Genomic DNA, 22,283 nt, shown 5'->3' on the forward strand with positions numbered 1-22,283 from the left:
TAACAGCTGATTGAATTTGATCCAAAAACGGCCCCCCCTTGAGCAGTTAACTTCCAAAAAAACGTTGAAAAGCAAAGGGTTAAACTTTCAACGCCTGCGTGATAATGTTTCATATGCTTAGATTGTCATAACTTTTGGTAGGTTAAAGGTAGATAGTTCTACAGTGCATACTTCTTAGAAGAGTAATAAATATCAAATATTCTTCAAACACCTATACGGAAAGCCACTGCATCTGGTGCAGATTTTCTCAAACAAGACATCGGTCTGACCTCAACCAGTGAAGATTTAAATAAGGTTAAGCAGCTGTCTGGGTTCAATTTAAAAACAAAACTCTACACTTCTATCCATCAGGGCACAGGTGGTGTCGACCATTAAATTTTCTTTGTGTAAGTTACTATTGATTATTACCAATGTGAATTGGTGAAATATTATTAACGGTTTCATGCAAAAAATATGTCAATTGTACCATAAAATAATGCTTCAAAGCCCGGCTTGCTGACAGAAAAATCCGAAGTGAATCGCACAGTTAAGCTGCCAGTCTTCGACGTCACAATATAAGGAGTTTCAGGAAGTGTTTCTCCCTTCAGCGAAATTACTTCATTTCCATTTTCCAGTATCTTCATGCGGAAAATAGATATAAAATTGCAAATAATGTGTTTTATTATAAAATGTATGAATTTGGACACGAAGATTTACTTTCTTGCCTTTTATCTTATTAAAACGATTTGTGGCTCACAGGCAAAAGCTTGGTCTCGATTAATTACAACAGTTTAACAAAATACAGTATTTTTTAAAAGGCGAGTATTTAATTTATTTAAGTGACTTGAGTTCTCTGCACCAGTAGTTCATAAACGAGAATGGTTTTTATTTCCCAAAAATTTTGCACAAAATTTAGTGTAATTAACTAATTACGCAACTTCTACTAAAAACGTGTAGGTAACGAATCTGCAGTTCCTTTATAGAGCTGTAGTTGTTGACTTCGGCTTGATTGATCAACAATTGCACTGCAGAGGGGAATTTATTTTTCGTAAGACAAAGACTGCTGAAAGTTAGTTATGATCTAACTGTAAGGTCATTTACAAAAAATATCATAAAAATCGCTATGGTAGACAAGTAGCAATGATAAGAGTCAAACTAAAGAAATGCGCGAAAGGATCGATCAAACCAATATACGATTATTCCTAATAGACCGGGAACCCGCGACGTTCACCCAAGGTGAGAAAGTTACCAATTTCTATACATACAGCGATATCCGGTGGTATGTGGATTGTGGGTACTCATAATCTGGAAGTCTGCCGGGCCGCCGATGGTGGGTGTGGGAATGGGGCGCATTTTTCATGGTCCAACAAATGCGCTAGGTCAGCCGAAATAGTTACCGCTCGAAACTTAGTGAGTTGTAAAGTAAATTGCTTCTAGATGATTGTCTGGTATGTGACGGACATTTTTGGAGGTGAGGGGCTCTGACAGACAAGTTTTATACCCCCCAAATTTGCGCTAGGTCAGCTGAAAAAGTTACCAGGTAAAACCAATTGATCATTAATCTCTGAGTGTTAAGGTTCACAAAAATGTATGTGACAGACAAATTTGATGATGGGTGTCCCCTGACAGATATACGTTAGAGCCCTAGCGCAAGCCTGCATACTGTCAAATTAGTTTAAAACAGGGGTGACGAACTTTTTTGCGGTCGCGGGCTACTTTGTCAATTACACATGAGTTATCGGGCCACACAACTTTTTCTGCTTCGTCGTATGAGCTGTTCTTCCGGACTATATGTTTGGGCATGATGTCATCACCCACTCGACAGTCTCGTCATCCAGGGCCTTCAGTCCAAGCGTTCCATGTGGTGGTTGATGGATTGGGCAGTCATGGACGACATGATCTACTGTCTGGTCTGTGGCGCCACACTCGCATCCCGGTGAGGGAGCCAGGCCCCATCTGCACATGTCTGAACGAAAGCGACCGACGCGGGTTTGTAGGCGATTAAGCCGGACCCACGCAAGTCTTGCGAGGGACATTCCCGGAGGGTGGGGATCGACGTCGGGTAGGAAATCACGGAGTTGGGAGGTGTTGTTTTGCCACTCCATGTTCCATGTGTAGTTCGTCCAATGTGCCGCACTTATTCCAAGATCTTCAACATTGTTCAGAAGCTGTCGTGCGGCGGGCACAAATGGGCGTCTTGATTTCAGTCGCTGCTGTCCTCCAGGTAGGCGCTGGAGTGTACTGTGGAGGAGGTGGCCGGGGTCCAGCGCGCGACGAGCAAGGGAAATCATGGCTCCTTTACGGCGAAGCTCAGCAGATTGGATGCCTGCAAGGATGGGAAGGCAGTCCGTTGGAGTGGGACGCAGGCATCCAGTCACAGTGCGTATCATTGATGGCGGTGTCAATGTGGCGGGTGTGAGAGCTGCGGCACCACACTGGTGCGCAGTACTCTTGCACTCCAATTCTCCAAAGGGTTTAGGGCAAGAAAATAGCAAAGGAAAGGTGTACCAGTGAAGGCATAAAACAGCTCTGAGATGTCTTTTGTCTTTAATGCATGAGTGATTGTCAAATTGTTTTGCGGGCCGCACAAAATTCTTTGACGGGCCACAGGTTCGTCACCTCTGGTTTAAAAGGAACCATTTGCTTCTGTGTTAAAGTAGGTAACGATTAATTGCTAGCAACTCTCCACGTAAATTGCTGGATCATCAAACTACTACCACCATTTCAGTAAGCTACGTGATAACATTTTTTCATTACTCCCTGCAATGCTATAAGCTGTGAAAATCGCAATGTTAAATAATCACGTAATACGTTTTTCATTCCACCAAACCGGTATTCCATAAACCAGACTTTACGAAGAGACACTGAGACAGCAATCAAACGTTACTTCAGCTTTGCAACAAACCAGTGAGCTAACGAGTATAGATATGTATTAGTAGATTATCGTTCAAGACAGCTGGTAAAAACCACCCTTTCGAAAAAATTTGACGCAATAAGGAGGCTATAGTTGTGCTGCAATAGGTTTCGAAATTGTTTGGTGCGCTGTAGTCCTAAAACGTTTGAAAACCACCCCTGGCTTATGTGTGTAGTTATTTTACCATCATATTGCAATTAGGCTACTTTTCAAGTTTTAATTTACGCATAAGTGTCAAATTTCAAAGAGTTATCAGGCGGCTACTTATTATCTTCACGGCAGTAGTGTTTTGGGATATCTCAAGGCTGCATTTACTACAGTGAATTCTGAGAGTTACTTACAGATTTTGCAAGTTTTTTTTTGTGAACACTATGTGTGAAAAGCAGCAGTGACTTAATTTGACAGACTTCTTTTCAAAAGAGTGTCCAAACTTTGGAGTGATATTTTACGAACAAACAACAAGCAGAACTGAGGAGAGTGTCATTGATCAGTGAGTACAATCATCGTTGGCTAACTCCGTCAACCCCTATTTTAAGATTACCAATATTACCTTTTCTTGCGTACGGTATGTTTAGTTTAAATCTGCAAATTCAATTCTGTGAGAAAGACACATAACTAAACACGGAATGGCCCGTTTCGGCGAGTCCGATTCGACTAGTCCGATTCGGCGAGTTCCCTATTCGGCGAGAGCCTTTTTCGGCGAGTGCCCTATTCGGCGAGTTTTTGAAATTTTTAAAAGGAAATTATCGGGTACCGTAGCCTAATTGCAATTGCCGTTTTTACATCGTTTTAACGTCGCTAAACGTTGAAATCGTGCAGAAAGGAATAAAAATAAAATGTTTGATCTATTAAATTAAAATTCGTCATGTCAGTTCAGTTATATTTATTTTTGACCATCATATCAAAAACAATACACGTCAACATAGCAAAGGTAGAAGCGACAAAACGCGAACGTTAAAACGTGCTTGAATTCGTCATGTCAGTTCAGTTGTTTATCTTTCTGATCATGATATCAAAAACAATTCACGTCAACATAGCAAAGGTGTAGAAAAATGTAAAAGCGACAAAACGCGAACGTTAAAACGTGCTTGTGACCGAAGTAAGTTATTGAGTTAAAGAAATTTGGCAAGGTTGCATCACCTTCAGAAAAATTTAAGATATGAAGGAAAAATAAAACAAAGAAAATGTTACAAAAAAAATAATGTTTATATATGTCTATAAGTTAGTACTTTTGAATAGTTAAAAATCATAGGCGCCTAACTATTTTTTTGGCCGTGGGGGCGAAAGCGTGTTTCATCAGCAGCAACGTAAATTCAGCGAAATGTCACGCAGATGGATGACGTAATTATGTCGCCACACTAGGATTGCTTTTATTGCCACACTAGGAGTTATCGCTACGTTCGACCTGCCGTTAATTATTATAAACAAAGCTCGACCAAAACACATGCTATGCGTCTGCGTTGGCTAGCGGTTGATGGACTGCGACTCTTTAAGCTAAGCGCAACATAAAGTTTAGCAACAAACTAGATTTATTAGCATGAAACAAGAGACGAAAAGGTTTACTAAAAGGTATACTGTAAATAGAATGAAAATACTAACTTGATCATATGCTTGAAAATATACCTGTTGATAGCAAAATCATTCGTGTTTACAGCAATTCAACAGCACGTCACCTTTAATAAATTTAAAAGTTGCTGACATCCGTAAACAGCCCTTGAAAAATAGTTACAGAGAGACGTTTGATTAAGTTTGTGACTTGACATTGCTCCCTTTTCACTACAATATCGCAACTTATGGCTGACCAGCTTTCAAGTTCCAATTCGCTGTAATACGCCCGTTTTCGTGTTGCAGATGAAACAAAAGATGCGCATATTCCCCGCCTTTGATCGGGTTTCTATGGCAACGTACGTGTGTGCGCCATGCAGTTTGCGCGAGTCCGTTGTTGTGTTGATTATGCCGCTTGTGCGACTGTGGGCAATGCGGTTTGTACCAGCCCTTGTTACGTTGGTTAGTGGTAACCTCGGGCCGAGACTTCAAGTTCATTTTCACAGCAGCCGATTCACTGCCGCGACAATTCTCTGCAGAGGTTTCAACTTTTCAAAGCGACAGCGAGGCTGTTTGCAAGCGCATTAAGTTAAACGCACGCTGCGTCAACGTAGCAAATTATGTTGTTTTTGGGTGCATTCAACATCTGATGACATTGAATCGACGCAAAATGGTAGATTTTTGCTATGTCACAGGCATCAAAATTAGTCATTTTTACATTGATTCAACGTCTGCAGACGTTAAATCAATGTAAAAATGACAGATTTTTTTGTCTGGAGTGGGATTGTAGCATCGCTACTCGTTCTAGTGATTATTTACTGCGAAGCTGTTGCGGTTTGCATTTAAAAATAACATTTTCTTTTTATTCCTTTCTGCCCGATTTCAACGTTTAGCGACGTTAAAACGATGTAAAAACGGCAATTATAATTAGGCTATGTACCCGATAATTTCCTTTTAAAAATTTCAAAAACTCGCCGAATAGGGCACTCGCCGAAAAGGGCTCTCGCCGAATAGGGAACTCGCCGAATCGGACTAGTCGAATCGGACTCGCCGAATCGGACTCGCCGAATAGTAGCAGACCCAACTAAACAAAACCAAATATAGTTATTACTATCTGAAGCCTTTACAAATAAAGGCTTCAGATAGTAATAACTATATTTGATTTAATTCGCTCTGCTTTGCCTTTTTGCTTGGCATTGAGCACTTTTTGTAGTTATTAATAGTTTTCATTGTTTTAACTAAACAAAACCATATTTTCAGTGGTGCCTTACCAGTGATGAGCACAGTGTTTCAAATTGTACTTTTCAAACAGACTTAAGGTTTGTATACTGCAGTCAATAATGATGCAAACAATGCAATCACAAAAGTAGTTTTGGAAAACCATTTTTAAGGGAATGGCTGCCTCCCATTGCACACATTATACCATATAGGGGTGCTTTATAGACCGAGAGCCTACGACAGAAGATTTCACCCCATAAGGTACAAAAGGTTTGAGCCCTTGAAGTTACTGGGGTCAACCATGTCACTCACAAAAAGTATGGAAGATTGACCGCACCGGGTGGATCTGGACCCTAGAGCCCCCTAAAAAGCCCAAAAAGGGGGTTAATTTCACCCCATAAGGTACATGGACCAAACTTGGTGAAAACGAAGTTCTATGTCAGGACATCACAAAAATATCAAATCTAACAATATTTTCGAGTGGAAAGGTGATGTAAGACTCCCCCCAAAGTGACCCCCCAGGGGGTTAATTTCACCCCATAAGGTACATGGACCAAAGTTGGTCAAAACGAAGTCTTATGTCAGGACATCACAAAAATATCAAATCTAACAATATTTTCGGGTGGAAAGGTGATGTAAGATGCCTTCAAAGTGACTTCCCTTAATGTGACCCCCTCGGAAGGTTTATTCCACCCCATAAGGTACATGGACCAAACTTGGTCAAAATGAAGTCTTATGTCAGGACATCACAAAAATATCAAATCTAACAATATTTTCGGGTGGAAAGGTGATGTAAGATGCCTTCAAAGTGACTTCCCTTAATGTGACCCCCTCGGAAGGTTTATTCCACCCCATAAGGTACATGGACCAAACTTGGTCAAAATGAAGTCTTATGTCAGGACATCACAAAAATATCAAATCTAACAATATTTTCGGGTGGAAAGGTGGTGTAAGATGACTTCAAAGTGACTTTCCTTAATGTGACCCCCTCGGAAGGTGTATTTCACCCGGTAAAGTACATGGACCAAACTTGGTCAAAACGAAGTCTTATGTCAGGACATCACAAAAATATCAAATCTAACAATATTTTCGGGTGGAAAGGTGATGTAAGATGTCATCAAAGTGACCCCCAGAGGGTTTATTTCACCATAGAGTACATGGACCAAACGTGGTCAAAACGAAGTCTTCTAGGGCACCACAAAATATCAAATCTAACAATACTCTCAGTTGGAAAGGTGATAAAAGACCTACCCAAAAGTGAATCTCCTCCTATAGTTTAATTTACTTCATCCCTTTCTCGAACCAACCTTGGTGTAACGAAAGTGCTATGCCAGGACAGTACGAATGGATTAAATTTAAAAATATTTTTATATAGGTTTTGATGAAATACATTCACAAGCTGTCCCATGATGCATGAAATGGAACTATAGCCTACTTTACAAAAAGTTTTTGTATAAATCATATTAAGTCAATCGAAAAAAGGCAACAGGACATGACAATACATGGCTTTGTAACACCAAAAACAGAAAGTACGTAAGAAGCATATAGGCTACAGTAGCCAGAAAATTGATCCAAGATCTTGATACCACCACTAAATGTGGACTTAATCGAACAACTGACTATCCAAATCAAAACGTTTCGAAATGAATCATTTGGAACGTTAATTTAGGCAGTAATGAACATTTTCCAGCTGCTACAATAAATAACCCAATAAACCCAATGTAGTAAATTTTTGTTTAATGCCATTTGCTTCATGTCTCCAATCAGTTATTGTAACTGTTCATTCATAAACAGAGATTGTTTGTGTAAATGTAAACGGTAACTCAATTGGTTAGCGCGTCACTTCTGGAACGAAGAAGCTTCAAGATCAATAGCGGCGCTGGTTCGACTCTCGGGGTGTGCGCTTGAGCAACGCACGTTAAGGGCTGCTCTCCATTCAGCGGCATCTAATGGATGGAATAATTCCCCGACAACAAGCCTTCAACAATCGGAAACTTCACTCAGTCAATCTCGGTGACCGGGCCTGCGCCAGTGATTCAAAGCCTCTACAAGTATGCGAAACTGCCAGGATTAAGCTCTGCAAGAAGCTTTCCCAGTCCGAGGATAAAGATTCAATCAATCAATCAATCACTGGTGTCGCTTTTACTTTCTTCGTCTTATTCTTCAGATTCATACAATTCTCCTGTTATATACAGAGAAATAAAGACTGTACGAAACAATTGCTATTATGCACTACAGATATGCGTAACATACAATAGTAATTTTATTATCTTTTACAGACGTCTATTTTTCTTCGAATAATGCAACATTGCAACTTACTATTAACTGGAAAAAGTTCAACATTTATTTGTTATTTAGTGCACCCAGGCATTTTTCTCAAGATTGCAGAAACTATTGGTTATAGGTTCCTAAAACGAAACTTTACAGCCAGTTATTGGCTAATGTTTACAGTAAGAAAGTAAACGACTGATAGACCAGGAGAAAGTTTTATATTTATAAAGGGTAACCCAAGCGACATCCAATGCTGTTTACCTTCTTCTTGACTTTCCTGGATGAGATCAGATTCCACGCAGAGACATCTAAAGATGCTTTATACCTTTACCTTCAAACCACACCACTTTATAAGAACCTCCTTCTTCTTTCCAGCCATACTCTAGCAGCAACGTTGCTGCTTGTTCACTTCTAGTTGAAGATAACCACCATCTTGTGATGAGATGTGTGCGCCTTGTCTTCTGGAGAAGTACTCGTAAACAAAGTGGTAGAGTACTACTATCTACAGTAGCTTCTGGTATGCATGATATCCTTTCATTTTCTTTTTTGGGTTTGTAGCCGTCTAAAAACATTTGTAAACGGACTTCGTTGACATAATTAATTTTCTTGTTTTTGTACATGTTACACACAAAGTTCTCTATGGCGATGATAGTGTCTTCACTAATTTCTTTGTCGTGTCCGAGTTGGCTAAAAGCTGCCTGCGCTTCGTGGTTTCCTTGGAGTAATTTCAGCGGCCGCACTTTCCCTTTCCTGCTGAATGACGAGGTGTAATCAGAATCTGTAAAGGCATGATATGCAGGTAAACACTTGCAAATCGTCACTCCAAGTGCGGTAGGCCTATGCAGCTGGTTGATGTTGATGTACCGCTGCGTGTTATTGCTTTGCAAGCCAGCTTCTATCCATATCTTTAATGAAGGATCAAAAGTTCCATAGCAACCTAAGCCAATTACAAGACAGTCAGTGTCAGACGTGCGGATAACCACATTGCTTGGGGCTGGTACATCGCAGACAGCTTGCTTTATCTCTGTATATAACAGGAGAATTGTATGAATCTGAAGAATAAGATGAAGAAAGTGAAAGCGACAGCAGTGACAATGAAGAATAAAGAAACGACCGTTTACATTTACACGAACAATCTCTGTTTATGAATGAACAGTTACGATAACTGATTGGAGACATGAAGCAAATGGCATTAAACAAAAATTTACTGCATTGGGTTTATTAGGTTATTTATTGTAGCAGCTGGAAAATGTTCATTACTGCCTAAATTAACGTTCCAAATGATTCATTTCGAAACGTTTTGATTTGGATAGTCAGTTGTTCGATTAAGTCCACATTTAGTGGTGGTATCAAGATCTTGGATCAATTTTCTGGCTACTGTAGCCTATATGCTTCTTGTGTACTTTCTGTTTTTGGTGTTACAAAGCCATGTATTGTCATGTCCTGTTGCCTTTTTTCGATTGACTTAATATGATTTATACAAAAACTTTTTGTAAAGTAGGCTATAGTTCCATTTCATGCATCATGGGACAGCTTGTGAATGTATTTCATCAAAACCTATATAAAAATATTTTTAAATTTAATCCATTCGTACTGTCCTGGCATAGCACTTTCGTTACACCAAGGTTGGTTCGAGAAAGGGATGAAGTAAATTAAACTATAGGAGGAGATTCACTTTTGGGTAGGTCTTTTATCACCTTTCCAACTGAGAGTATTGTTAGATTTGATATTTTGTGGTGCCCTAGAAGACTTCGTTTTGACCACGTTTGGTCCATGTACTCTATGGTGAAATAAACCCTCTGGGGGTCACTTTGATGACATCTTACATCACCTTTCCACCCGAAAATATTGTTAGATTTGATATTTTTGTGATGTCCTGACATAAGACTTCGTTTTGACCAAGTTTGGTCCATGTACTTTATGGGGTGAAATACACCTTCCGAGGGGGTCACATTAAGGAAAGTCACTTTGAAGTCATCTTACATCACCTTTCCACCCGAAAATATTGTTAGATTTGATATTTTTGTGATGTCCTGACATAAGACTTCATTTTGACCAAGTTTGGTCCATGTACCTTATGGGGTGGAATAAACCTTCCGAGGGGGTCACATTAAGGGAAGTCACTTTGAAGGCATCTTACATCACCTTTCCACCCGAAAATATTGTTAGATTTGATATTTTTGTGATGTCCTGACATAAGACTTCGTTTTGACCAACTTTGGTCCATGTACCTTATGGGGTGAAATTAACCCCCTGGGGGGTCACTTTGGGGGGAGTCTTACATCACCTTTCCACCCGAAAATATTGTTAGATTTGATATTTTTGTGATGTCCTGACATAGAACTTCGTTTTCACCAAGTTTGGTCCATGTACCTTATGGGGTGAAATTAACCCCCTTTTTGGGCTTTTTAGGGGGCTCTAGGGTCCAGATCCACCCGGTGCGGTCAATCTTCCATACTTTTTGTGAGTGACATGGTTGACCCCAGTAACTTCAAGGGGTCAAACCTTTTGTACCTTATGGGGTGAAATCTTCTGTCGTAGGCTCCCAGACTATTAACGCAACATAATGTTTATAACTTGAATTGGTAAAAAATATCAATTTAAAAAAAGTTTTCATATAAACACAATGTGATGAGCAAAAACTAACACCAGCTCCGAATTCAGCGCCCCCAAATTACCCTAAATTCATTGAAAAACCTCATACAAGAAAAATTGCGTTGACCAGTGTTATAGATCATTGTTCTACTGAAGAAATGTTCCAAACTATACAATGCCTAAACTAACGAATGGTTCACCACTTCTCACATAAAGAAATCAAATTCTGAACAGCAAACGACTTCGTTTATTTCAAAATAAATATACTCTACTACAGTATTGTTCGAATTAATTGAAACTGTCTAGAAAACAGGCTGAATTTGTGTATATTTGGTTTATTGTGATAATTTAACAGATGTGTATAGTTTAATACCTAATGTGGCCTCCACCTTCTTTGAATATTGCACGAACACGGTTTGGCATAGATTTGAATAGTTTTTTGCAGTTTTCTGCAATTTTTGGGTCCCGAAACCACACCTGAATGATGGCCTCCATGAGCTTCCTTATGGTGGTGCAGTCCTTCCTGCGTAATCGTGCCTTGATTATGCTCCACAAATTTTCGATAGGATTTAAATCCAGAGAATTGCCAGGCCAATCTAACACAGTAATCTTGTTTTTATTCAAAAAATTAGTGTTTTTTTCAGAAGAATGGCATCATGCGAGGTTTGTGAGTTCTAAGGAATGTTAAGACGCTGAAGTCCTACCTTGTCAAACAATGTGTAAAAACATCCACATAAAAGATGTTCTGGGTAAATTTTAGCCACAGTGGTGTTGGATCACTGTTTCCAGTGGAAGGAATGATGAATTCTGAATGATATGTCGATGTGATCACAAAAAAAGTTATCCCAGACCTGCAAAGAGCATTTCCAAAAGGTGGGGTCATTTTTCAGCAAGATCTAGCACCATGCTATTCTTCTAAAAAAAAACACTAACTTTTTGAATAAAAACAAGATTACTGTGTTAGATTGGCCTGGCAATTCTATCAAAAATTGTTGGAACATAATCAAGGCACGATTACGCAAGAAGGACTGCACCACCACAAGGAAGCTCATGGAGGCCATCATTCAGGTGGTTTCGGGACCCAAAATTGCAGAAAACTGCAAAAATCTAATCGAATCCATGCCAGACCGTGTTCGTGCAATATTGAAAGAAGGTGGAGGCCACATTAGGCATTAAACTATACACACCTGTTAAATTATCACAATAAACCATCTGTTAAATTATCACAAAAAACAGCTACTTTACAATTGGCAATAACTTCCACTTTTACTATGGGTTTATCAACTGGAGCTTTAGAATCGTTTTCTATATACTTTTTAACTTCTAATCCCCATAATACACAATTCTAATAATAAAAATCAAATCACGCTGATATTTATAACACGTTTGCTTGGACCATAAGCTTCCAGAGACTATAGGCTAATATTACATCACTAGAATTTATTCTTCAGGTAAACAAGTCAAAAAAGTTTCCAGAATATCACGTACACAAAACCTTTCTAAAAGCAGATTTCACAATAAAAGATTGGGTAACTAAAGGTTATTATCGGTCAGAATGGTCGAAACACCATAACAGAAATTATGCAATAAAATAGTTCCACCATTCCAAAATAAAAAGGTAGACTGCCGTCCAGGCTATGCATAATTGATTGTGACATCGCCATACAAAATACATTGATTTCAAACAAATCGTACGAGTGAACTCGTTCGATCGTTCACTTCGAATGATGCTAAATGCAAAAAAAGAGATTAAAATAAGAATTGCTCAAGCGAAACAAGCTTTCCAAAACACTGCATACATTCTTCGAAACAAAAATTTAGAATTCACAACAAGGAAGCGTGGTATATCTTTTCTATTTTGAACCATAGAGAAATAAAACATAGTAACTTTAGCGGGTTTAGCATACTTTATTTCACACAAAATATAACATAATTAAATAAAATAAACTCAAACGTTTTCGACACGTACGTGTGTCCTCATCAGGAATTAAATCTGCAATACATAAAATGAAAAATCGTAAGATAAATTTGACTATGCACTGTAACTGTAACGACACTCTGGACTGAAAGCACAAACTGAACAAATGATACGAGAATGGTTGCGAGTAAATTATGCGGTGGGAAACAGATCACGTGAGGTGTAGACTACAGGCATTGGACAAAACAATTAGAACACACACAAAAGGAACGATGAGCCACAGGCGATGAGCCACAGGCTTTTCTATTTTGCTGTATGGATCTGAAACCTAGACGCTAAGCAAAGAAGCACAGAGATTATGCTGTACTGACTGCATAATCAACTGCATAACTGCATGATCCTCACTGTCTTCGTTACCATTCGTCATAGCACATGACTAGGGAATGGGTTCCGAAAACTAGTCCAATTCGCTATTACCACAGCGAACACTCAGCATCAGGCTAAAACAGGTCGTTAAAATCTACATTGTGAAGTAGGCAACAATCACGCTGCTGAAAGCGAAACTCAATCAAACTTAATCAATTGCAAAAACAGAGATATTTAAACGCCGCTGAAATGTAGTTCTCTCGAAAAGTGCAACGAATATCATACATCAGCCACAAAGCAAAAGAAGACGTACTAACTCAAACCAATCAAACTAAAACCCTCTTGATAAATATCATCAAGCGACAAACAAGTTTTTTGGCCATGTCAAGAGGAAGGAAAAATTAGAACACACTGCTTTTTGTGGAAAGACCAAAGAAAAACGAGCTGGTGGAAAACAGCGCCTTGCTTTTCAATAACCTCAATGATCATCTTCACCTTCCAACCGCAACAATTTTTAATACAGTTAAATACCGGGATAACTGCAAAGAACTATGCATGAACGCTTAAGCCTGGAAAAGGCGTGGTACGCAAAAAAGAAGACAAGTTATCTGAAATCACTTCAACATTATGTTTTAATTCATCAAATTAGTAGCTATGAAAACAAATATACAAGCATAATAAAAACCAATACTTCGCACATTGTGACTACAACTGCTGCACCACACTATCACTTACCTTTACCAAATCACAGCATTCCTCAACGTTGATCGATGTGAACTCAAGTGAGACCTGTTTTCCTGGCCTAGCTTGCAGAGTCCATGTGCAAGCTAAGTTATCTGCATAATGTCCAGGCCAGCCAGGAGAGTTTAAAGGCTGCTTTCCAGACTTAGCTATGGCGATAAAGCCACAAGGAGCTGAAATTAAGATTGAATATATGAGAAGCTATAATATATTCTATGAAAATACGAAACCATGGTTGTGTCGTAGAAATCATTCATAATTCAATTACTACAATAAGGGCGATAATCTAATATGAAACCATCAATAATATCATTATTCAATATTTTTCGATGCCAGCTTTTTATGTTTTATCTAAAAATTAAATTAGTGCTTGCGGAGTGTAACAGATTTGAAAGTGTTGCCTCAGATTATAACTTGTTACCAAATTATAACCCACTCGAAAACACATAACTTCAAACATTTCATTGGACAGCGCAATTTGGAAATTTCAATAGGTCTACCAATCCCTTTATAACCTATAGACATGATCTATCTATAGGTATATACTGCATTAGGCTCAATAAATTTGAACTGAAAATGATAATCATGATAACCAAAGTAAATGTGCAACCAAAGCTCGTGTAAGCTACAGAGTAATTGATTAAGACTTCTCTTGTCATGCCAATTTTATTCGACAGTGCCACGGCAGTGCCACATTTTTACCATTTAAAAAACCAACAAGAAACATTCATACCCGGCCCAATCTCCAACGAATCCGTTTCTGAATAAATAAATATTAAGAAGTAGTGAAGGAGCGTTCTTCCCGCTATCTGCACAAGGCTGAGCACTCACTAGTACAGCGAGCAGTTGCGATTCGCTAACCATAACGTATAGCCTCCACGCTTGCCATTTGTGGTAAGAAAAGTGGTGCGATATTGACGAGCCCAGCCTCATGGGCGAAACACGGTGTCTATCGCTGTCAATTCTTGCTACAATTGTTGAATTGTTTGAAAAAGTAGTTGAAGAACTTGTATAGTAGATGTAGGTAGCTAATCGACAGTAAGCTTGCAGAGTATTTATTAAGCTTAAAAACTTTACGACAGTAACAAATGTTTAAGCACAGAATACTGAAATAGCTGGAGAAGTATTGATAGTGTCAATAATATAATAATAATAATAAGTATTGATTTAAAACAATTGGCTGTAAAACAGGGTAAAAAAGTCTCAATATTTCGCGATTTTGGACAATTTTCTTATTTCTTCCCAGATGTGTTCTGTGGGAGATTGTAGGCCACTCGTTGCATAAAAAGTTTGTACCCTTTTTTCCTAGCATTCGTTTGTTCTTGATCTGTTTAAACTTTAGATAATAACAGAGTTTGGGTGATTTGAGATTTAAAGAGAGATTTTTGCGTATTTTTTTAATTCGAATATGGACATTCTTGTTTGATGCAAGTTATAGCGGAATAATAATAAAGTAAGTCTGTCAGTTGTCGTATTCTACAGTATATCCCAATCAAAGTAATTAATGTTTGCTAATTTGTTCATGCAGTGGAGTGTTTACTTAGCTGTAGGCCTACCATAAAGCACAACAAATCATTCCGAAGAAGTTCAATCCATGAATTTTTAAATGTTTGCTTTGAGTGTAAAAAGTGTTCATTGTATTTTGAATTATTTTAAAGTTTCACAAGCACATGCAAATCCATAAAAAAGACCACAAAGGCTTTAAATTTGTTGACGAAATGTATGATAGCTGGCCAAAATAGCTAGTCACTGCTGCTTTTGGTTTGGAAAAAAAAGATGGATCGGTCAAGGACAGGTCGATGTAACAAACAAAATTAAAGCAATGAAGAAAGATATCGTCATGTGTGAACAGAACAGTTTTGTCTTATCCAGTCTGATGCTCAGTAGTTGAACAATCAGATTGAGTAGATTGAAAGGCATAGAAGAAAATCATCTTGTCTACTTTCAAATATGTCAGTGAGTGTGTATAGGCAAACACACATCCAAGTGTTCTGCTAAGTGCCGAACCGACCGCCATCCGATCGCCGTTCAGAAACTTCACTCAGCTTCAGTCGATGTTAAAAATAATTTATAATAATACTTGACTGAAGATTAAACGATTAGTGAGACTATAGAATTGGTCTTCAGCAAATGGTGTTCAAGAAGACTTTTTTTCTTAAGTTGTAACAATCGTTACATGACATGCTTTAATTTATTTTATTGTCACACTTAATTGCAATAGACATTGAACAAAGTTACCTCTGAAAACTGATTGGAATCCTTTCTTTTGCACGGTGCCGTCAGATTTAAATCGAACCAATAAAGTTCCGGTTGTGGATTTGAACTGAGTGCCGAAAACCTTCTTCACTGGACCAAGCAGTGCGGATGAGTCAAAAATCTTCATTTATGTACAAATATGCAAAGGCCAAAAAGACAAAATACGTTAGAATTTGAGGCTTACATTTAAAATCAAGCTCTTATATGCACTTCATAAAATGTGCCTGTTTTTTATCCCAACTCATTGTGGTGGCATTGCAATATGCCATTTGTCTTGCGTAGGCTACTTTAAGGGAAACTGTTAAGTATTTAAAATAGAAACTTATATCACTTGTATTTAGGCTAATGTAACATTTTTCAAGAAGTTATATTATAAACAATATGTTTCTACCTGCACTGTGTCACAGCACTCTTCTAGTTCAACGAACTTGAAATCTAGTTGTACTTGTTTCCCTTCAGAAGCTGTTAACCGCCATTCGCACTGCATGCTTTCGGGATAGTTTCCCGGCCATCCAGGAGAATTAAGATGTTGTGCAAAATCGTGAGCTTGCCGAATAAAGCCACATGGTGCTAAGAAGAGCCGGTGGTACGTATTACTTAATATAAAAGCTTTAATCGTTGTGAATATATTATGTTGTAATCACGGTAATGAGAGGTTATGAAGAAACTTGCCATTAAATCTTACAACCAGCCGCAAAATCATGCCTCCGTTGTACCATTACTATTATATTTCTTTACACGTTGACACTTTGAACAATATTCTCTAAAAAAACAGCATCTGTTTTGTTGCAGTGAACGCTTTGGTCGGAACTAGAACTATTATTTTTAGACGTGCTATCATAGCCTGCAGGGTGTAAACATGATTCTTGTTGAGGTCCATCCGGGCTAGAGCAATTTATTATTAAAACTAAATCTTTTTAGCAAGAAATTGTCTAAATCTTAAATAAACAAGAATTATCCCATTTCTTTAACCCTTTAACTGCCACGGGCTCTTTAAAGATCACAAGCCCTAAAAAATACACACTTTTTGAAATCACCATAACTCTGGTCTTTGTTTGCCAAACTGCATGGGTCTTACTTTTTTTAGAAAGAGGAAGACTTGTATTGTCTAAAAGTTGAAAAAATTACTAGGTTTGTGTTTGAAATTTTTTTGCAATTTTCAATCATTTACAGAAAATTTTTATTTTTTGTGCAAAGTGAAGTTTAGGCGGCTCTTACTTCGCATAACGCATAAACATTACCCTGACAACGTCGCGTGGAAAGCTTGACACTTGCCTGACGTCTAGCGGTAACGTTTACCGCAGTTTAAAGGTGTTTTTTTTTCAGTTATCAAGACGGAAACAAAAAAAGTAAAAAAAAACACAAAAGTTTTGTAGTTTGTCAGAAATTTTAGTCATTTAAAGCATTTAAAAAAAAATACACAAAATTTGTAAACATATTGTAAAAGACTGTTGAAAATGCAACAACTTTCATGTTTTATTTATTTTTTCTGGCAGTTACCGTTCTCAAAATACAGCAGTTCAAAATCAAAGCTTTGCTCAAGCTAAATTCTGAAAAATGCATCAAAAAAAGCGTGGCAGTTAAAGGGGGTTTACTTTTAAGAAAATATAAACAACAAGACATAAAACTCAGATGTAAATCTATACCTGACGGAGTCCGAGTTGATGAAGAAACTGGTGTTGTCACCACAACTGAAACATAAAGGATTTATTAATAAACTATTTCCATTTCTGATACATAATAAATTCTACATCCCACTTTCATGTTGAAAACCTTTATAATAACTAGAGCAGTGGTTCCCAACCGTTTTTAGAGAACGACCTCTTATGTTGATTTTAAATATCTTGCAACCTCGCTTCCCCGAGCAACTATTTTTTCTAAACAGCAAGATCAATGTCGATGGTCGCGACAAACAAAGCTGATGGTCGCGACTCTCACAAAACCATTGAGCGACCCCCAGGTTGAAAACCACTAAACTAGAGGTTGCTGGATATAACACAATTTCAACTCACAACCCTTGAAACGTTTGAACCGTCTCTAATCCAACTGGACTGATAGTCCAGTCGCTGAACTTAAAAATATGGTCAAACACGGAAAGAAAAACTATTAAGCTGAAACTTTGCCAGATGGTTCTATTGATGATGTGCAGTGACCAAAAAAAAGCTCCATGATTCCCCTTAAGGAATAGTGAGTTTTGGCCATTTTTCTATAATGGCAGCAGTATATGGAGATGGCAACCAAAGATATGTTGGAACCACAAAAAATGCCACCAACAAGTAGAGCAGCTTATTACCATGCTCTTCGTGCACATCATCAAGTAGCCATACGGAAATTGTTAAGCAATAGTGAAATAAAGTCAAAGGAAGAGGAGTGGGACTGGAAACTTGAAGATAACAACTATTCTCCAATAATAACGGACAATGAAGTTGCTCTAAAGTGTGTCCTGCAGGTTATATAAGATGCAAATGCCAATCAACGAAGAATCAATGTGGTGCAAAGAGATGCTCATGTGAGAAGCATGACCTCAGTTGTGTAACAGCATGCAGTGGTTGTCATGGTGAAGGATGTGAAAATAAAGAGGTGAAACAATTCTTCAGTTCAATGTTTTCCACCGATGTATTTTTTGGACAATCAAGCTTTTTGTCAATAAAGATGAATCTAAGTATAAAACGTCATTATTCACTACAACAGAAGCAAGTCATGTGACCATCATGTTAGTTGTATAGAGTGACTTTAACTATTTATATGTCAGGTGACATGCAGTCAGATCAGATATTTCATATCTTAAGATCAATGTTATTAATATTAGATACTCGAAGTTTACGAAACAAGTGATGATAATCGTCGTCGTCGTCAGCGTATGCTCAAATTCTATGAATGGAGACAAAGGACCAGATGAACTTCAATCCGCTTTTAATTCCAATTCATACACAACATGAATTTGTTGTATATCCGGATTTCGAGCATTTAGCTCTCTTCAGTACAACTTTGAATTGCGAATGAACAACACTACAAATGAACTGGTATTTATAGCGAAAAAGGTTCCACGTTGACAGCGATGGCATTGCAAAACCAACGTCAATCACTGCCAACGTGGAGCAAACAATTTGGACAGTGGCGAAACGGTTGAACGAACAATGGATAAAGGCCTACGAATAAAATTAACACGTGGAGAAACTTGCGTTAACAATATCGACGTGGAATTTCATTGCGCTAGTTTAACGTCTTTGCGGACCAGTATAAACTGTAATTTAATGCATATAGCAAACCTCGAGAAAGACAATAAGAGCTAGGAGGCGTATCCACTGAAAGTTACCTTAAACAAGAAATTACAAGAACAACAATTTGCGCTACAACCGTTGTCCCTTTATACGGCCAAGGACGACGAAGATTGTTGATTCCTTTTTTTTCGACTTCTTGCTCTTCTTAGCCATTAGGAAAAGCGACTTGAGGCGTCCTTTGTCCAATTGCCTCGCAGACAGGGAATGCGAGCGGGTTTGCGAGAATTTCTAATGCCGTTTAGGACAGCCGTGGGTCACCGTACAGGTTCCTCGCTTGACTTCACTTAGCATACGGGACAGTGTGCTTTACACACGTCTAGAGGGGGGCGTCGTCAGCGTATGCTCAAATTCTATGAATGGAGACAAAGGACCAGATGAACTTCAATTCGCTTTTAATTCCAATTCATACACAACATGAATTTGTTGTATATTCGGATTTCGAGCATTTAGCTCTCTTCAGTACAACTTTGAATTGCGAATTGATGATGATAATGACGATGGACGGAATATCTTTGATTTATTCTAATATAAAATTTGGAAATGCCAGTACTTGGACATTGGTTACAAGATTTAAAAAAATTTACGAACTTAAATTTGGTATAAGTGAAAAGTGATCCTTTACTATTTAGGTCGGTGTTTTTTTGGAATGTCCCAAAATGTAAAATCGTGAATTTCACATTTTTTGACATAATTTCTACAATTTTGCTATTTACCGGTCAAAATTTTTGAGTGAGTTGTGTTTTAATATCAAAAATATGTCAATATTGGTTTGGGAGTAATTCAGGATAAAATATTCCAAATATATTATAGATTCAGCAACTTTTGAATGTCTACACTGTGCAATTGGTTTTAATTTTCAAGTTTTATGGAGACTTGTTTATATATTGACTTTTCCAAAGTCAGTTTGAGAAGTAACTTCGAATGGAAAATCGTATGCTTTTTCGTAATCTCTGCTTTAACCATGGGATAATTTATTGCATGTCACTCCTCACAAAAATCCACCACGCTAAAGCCTAATGGTGGATTCCGCCTTATAGGTAGTCCGTATTTAATGGCTAATAACTTCAAATGTGACTAATAAAACTTTTCTGTTTTTGTGAACCAACCTAGCAAACTGTACACTTGAAGCGGTTGACTGTTTTGTATCATTACTATAAGACTTGTTACTCAATGCAACAAACAGTGAATTGAGTACAACAAACAAACACTTCGCTATAGCGAAATCGATCTATGATTAAAAAATGAGGATGGTACGCAGGTACACTGTTTGTTGCATTAAGTAACAAGTCTTATAATAACTTCAAATGTGTGTATTTCATGACCATAGTTCTTATGTGAAAGCGATTCAGCATTAAATCATCTTTCTAATGAGGTATACAAGATCGATTTCAGAGGATTTCGAATTTTTAGCCTATGGGAGCTGCTGCCATTATAGAAAAATGGCTAAAACTCACTATTCCCAAAGAGGAATCACGGGGCTTTTTTTTTGGAACTCCACATCACCAATCGAACCTCCTGACAAAATTTCAGCTTACTATTACTTTTTCCGGGTCAAACCATTCAGCGACTAGACTATAAATCTATCCAAATAAAAACTTGCACTGCAAACTACCCACCTTTATGTGGATCAACGTGAACAACTGGTGCTTCAGTAGTTGTGACGTCAAAACCTTCTCCGGCAACTGAAAGGTGATGTTGTTAGTTATCAAGCCACAAATGTCCAAACATCCAATGTTGAAAACAAGATTGGAATGTTCAATGGTAAAGTTGCATTTGCGAGGTATGTTATACATATTTTGATAAAAAATAATTGTTTCATATTTGGCCTACCAACAAAATTATGCTCAATTACTTGTCCTACTATAAATTGATTGGATGTTAGCGCAATGTTTGCACTTGTGTGCTTTTCTAATAATCTCTCTAGTAGAAGTACTAAAATATCAATGTTACGAAACCCTTACAGTGTTTCCGTTGTGGAAGATATATGAACAATTCAACATATTAATGCGTTAAAACTATCTGAGAAAAAAAATATGCTAGCAATGTTGTTAAATTAAACAGTTATGATTTTGTCACTTTCCCCACAGGCAAGCAAATCAATTAGCAACCATGTTAGCAACTACGAAGACCACAGCAAGTGAAAAAAGCAATTCAGAAATAAATCTTAAAAACTTATTTTAAACGTGTTTAACAGTTATTTTTTTATATGAAGTAGGCATTAAATTTTAATAACTGATTTAACATAAGTTGCAATCAAGGACATATTATGTATAGAAAAAACACTTAATGTAACAAATGTGATTATTACTTTTAATATATAGTTACTTAGTTTAACAAAGCAATAAAATCAAAGAGTAATAATCTATTAGAGAAGACTCCAGCACTCTTTAAATGACACTAACTGATTGGTTTAGTTGTTCAGACGATAACAACTTTGTACACATACTTTGGAAAGTCGATTGGAATCCAGTAGCTGGGATTGATGAATCCGAGACGAATCTTAAAATAAGTTGGTTTGACTCCGAGGATATAGTTCTGGCTGGAAGATTTCTTCCACGGATGTCTGATATTTCTTTTCCGTAGTCGTATATCTAAATATCATCAACAAAAAGCATGTAACAATCAACAAGAACCACTGTTAATAATATCAAACGTTAAATTCGAGTTGTGTTCGGTGAGAGTTGGTTTTCATTTAATGAGGGAATAACGACTCCATAATTTTGTCGCTTGACCAGGCGATCACATCCGGGGATGTAATTTTGCTTGAATTTTTTATTTCACAAACCTGAGTTCTGATGCCCACGTTGTATTGAAGCTTACACACTATTGTAGCAAAGTGGTCACAATACGAAATAGAAACGTGGACACAAAATTTACTTACAACCAAATAATCACAACAGTTTTCTGTGTCAAAGTAGGTGAAGTTGAGATTGATGGTTTTTCCTTGAGGAGCAGTTATCCTCCACTCGCAACGAATGCTGTTTCTGTATACTTGAGGAAAACCAGGAGAAAAGAGGTTTTGTGGAGCGTAAGTTGCAGCTTTATCAAATCCACACGGCGCTGAATAACACAAAATCATCAACGAATATGTCCAAACCACACAAAGATGATTCTAAACGATTATATGGTAGACCGATGGTGTAACTGATACGCTTTATAGTCATGTTTATCTTCTAATTGTGTTACGTTTTTTATACGC

The 22,283-nt window shown here is 37.7% G+C and overlaps 1 protein-coding gene across 1 annotated transcript in view; it reads right to left on the minus strand.

Annotated features, from left to right (window-relative positions):
• LOC145768951 (uncharacterized) overlaps positions 1–22,283 on the minus strand; it is a 157,592-nt gene that overhangs the window by 114,088 nt on the left and 21,221 nt on the right. The window contains exons 5-13 of the mRNA XM_082580551.1: positions 21,966–22,144; positions 21,531–21,675; positions 20,701–20,766; positions 17,450–17,494; positions 16,195–16,373; positions 15,786–15,924; positions 14,281–14,307; positions 13,542–13,720; positions 467–617 (exon numbers count right to left, since the gene is read on the minus strand). Of these exons, the coding sequence (XP_082436677.1) occupies positions 467–617; positions 13,542–13,720; positions 14,281–14,307; positions 15,786–15,924; positions 16,195–16,373; positions 17,450–17,494; positions 20,701–20,766; positions 21,531–21,675; positions 21,966–22,144 (1,110 nt within the window). The remainder of the gene's footprint in view (positions 1–466; positions 618–13,541; positions 13,721–14,280; positions 14,308–15,785; positions 15,925–16,194; positions 16,374–17,449; positions 17,495–20,700; positions 20,767–21,530; positions 21,676–21,965; positions 22,145–22,283) is intronic.

This window comes from Aplidium turbinatum, chromosome 4 (genome assembly GCF_918807975.1).
Source record: "Aplidium turbinatum chromosome 4, kaAplTurb1.1, whole genome shotgun sequence".
Taxonomy (NCBI): domain Eukaryota; kingdom Metazoa; phylum Chordata; class Ascidiacea; order Aplousobranchia; family Polyclinidae; genus Aplidium; species Aplidium turbinatum.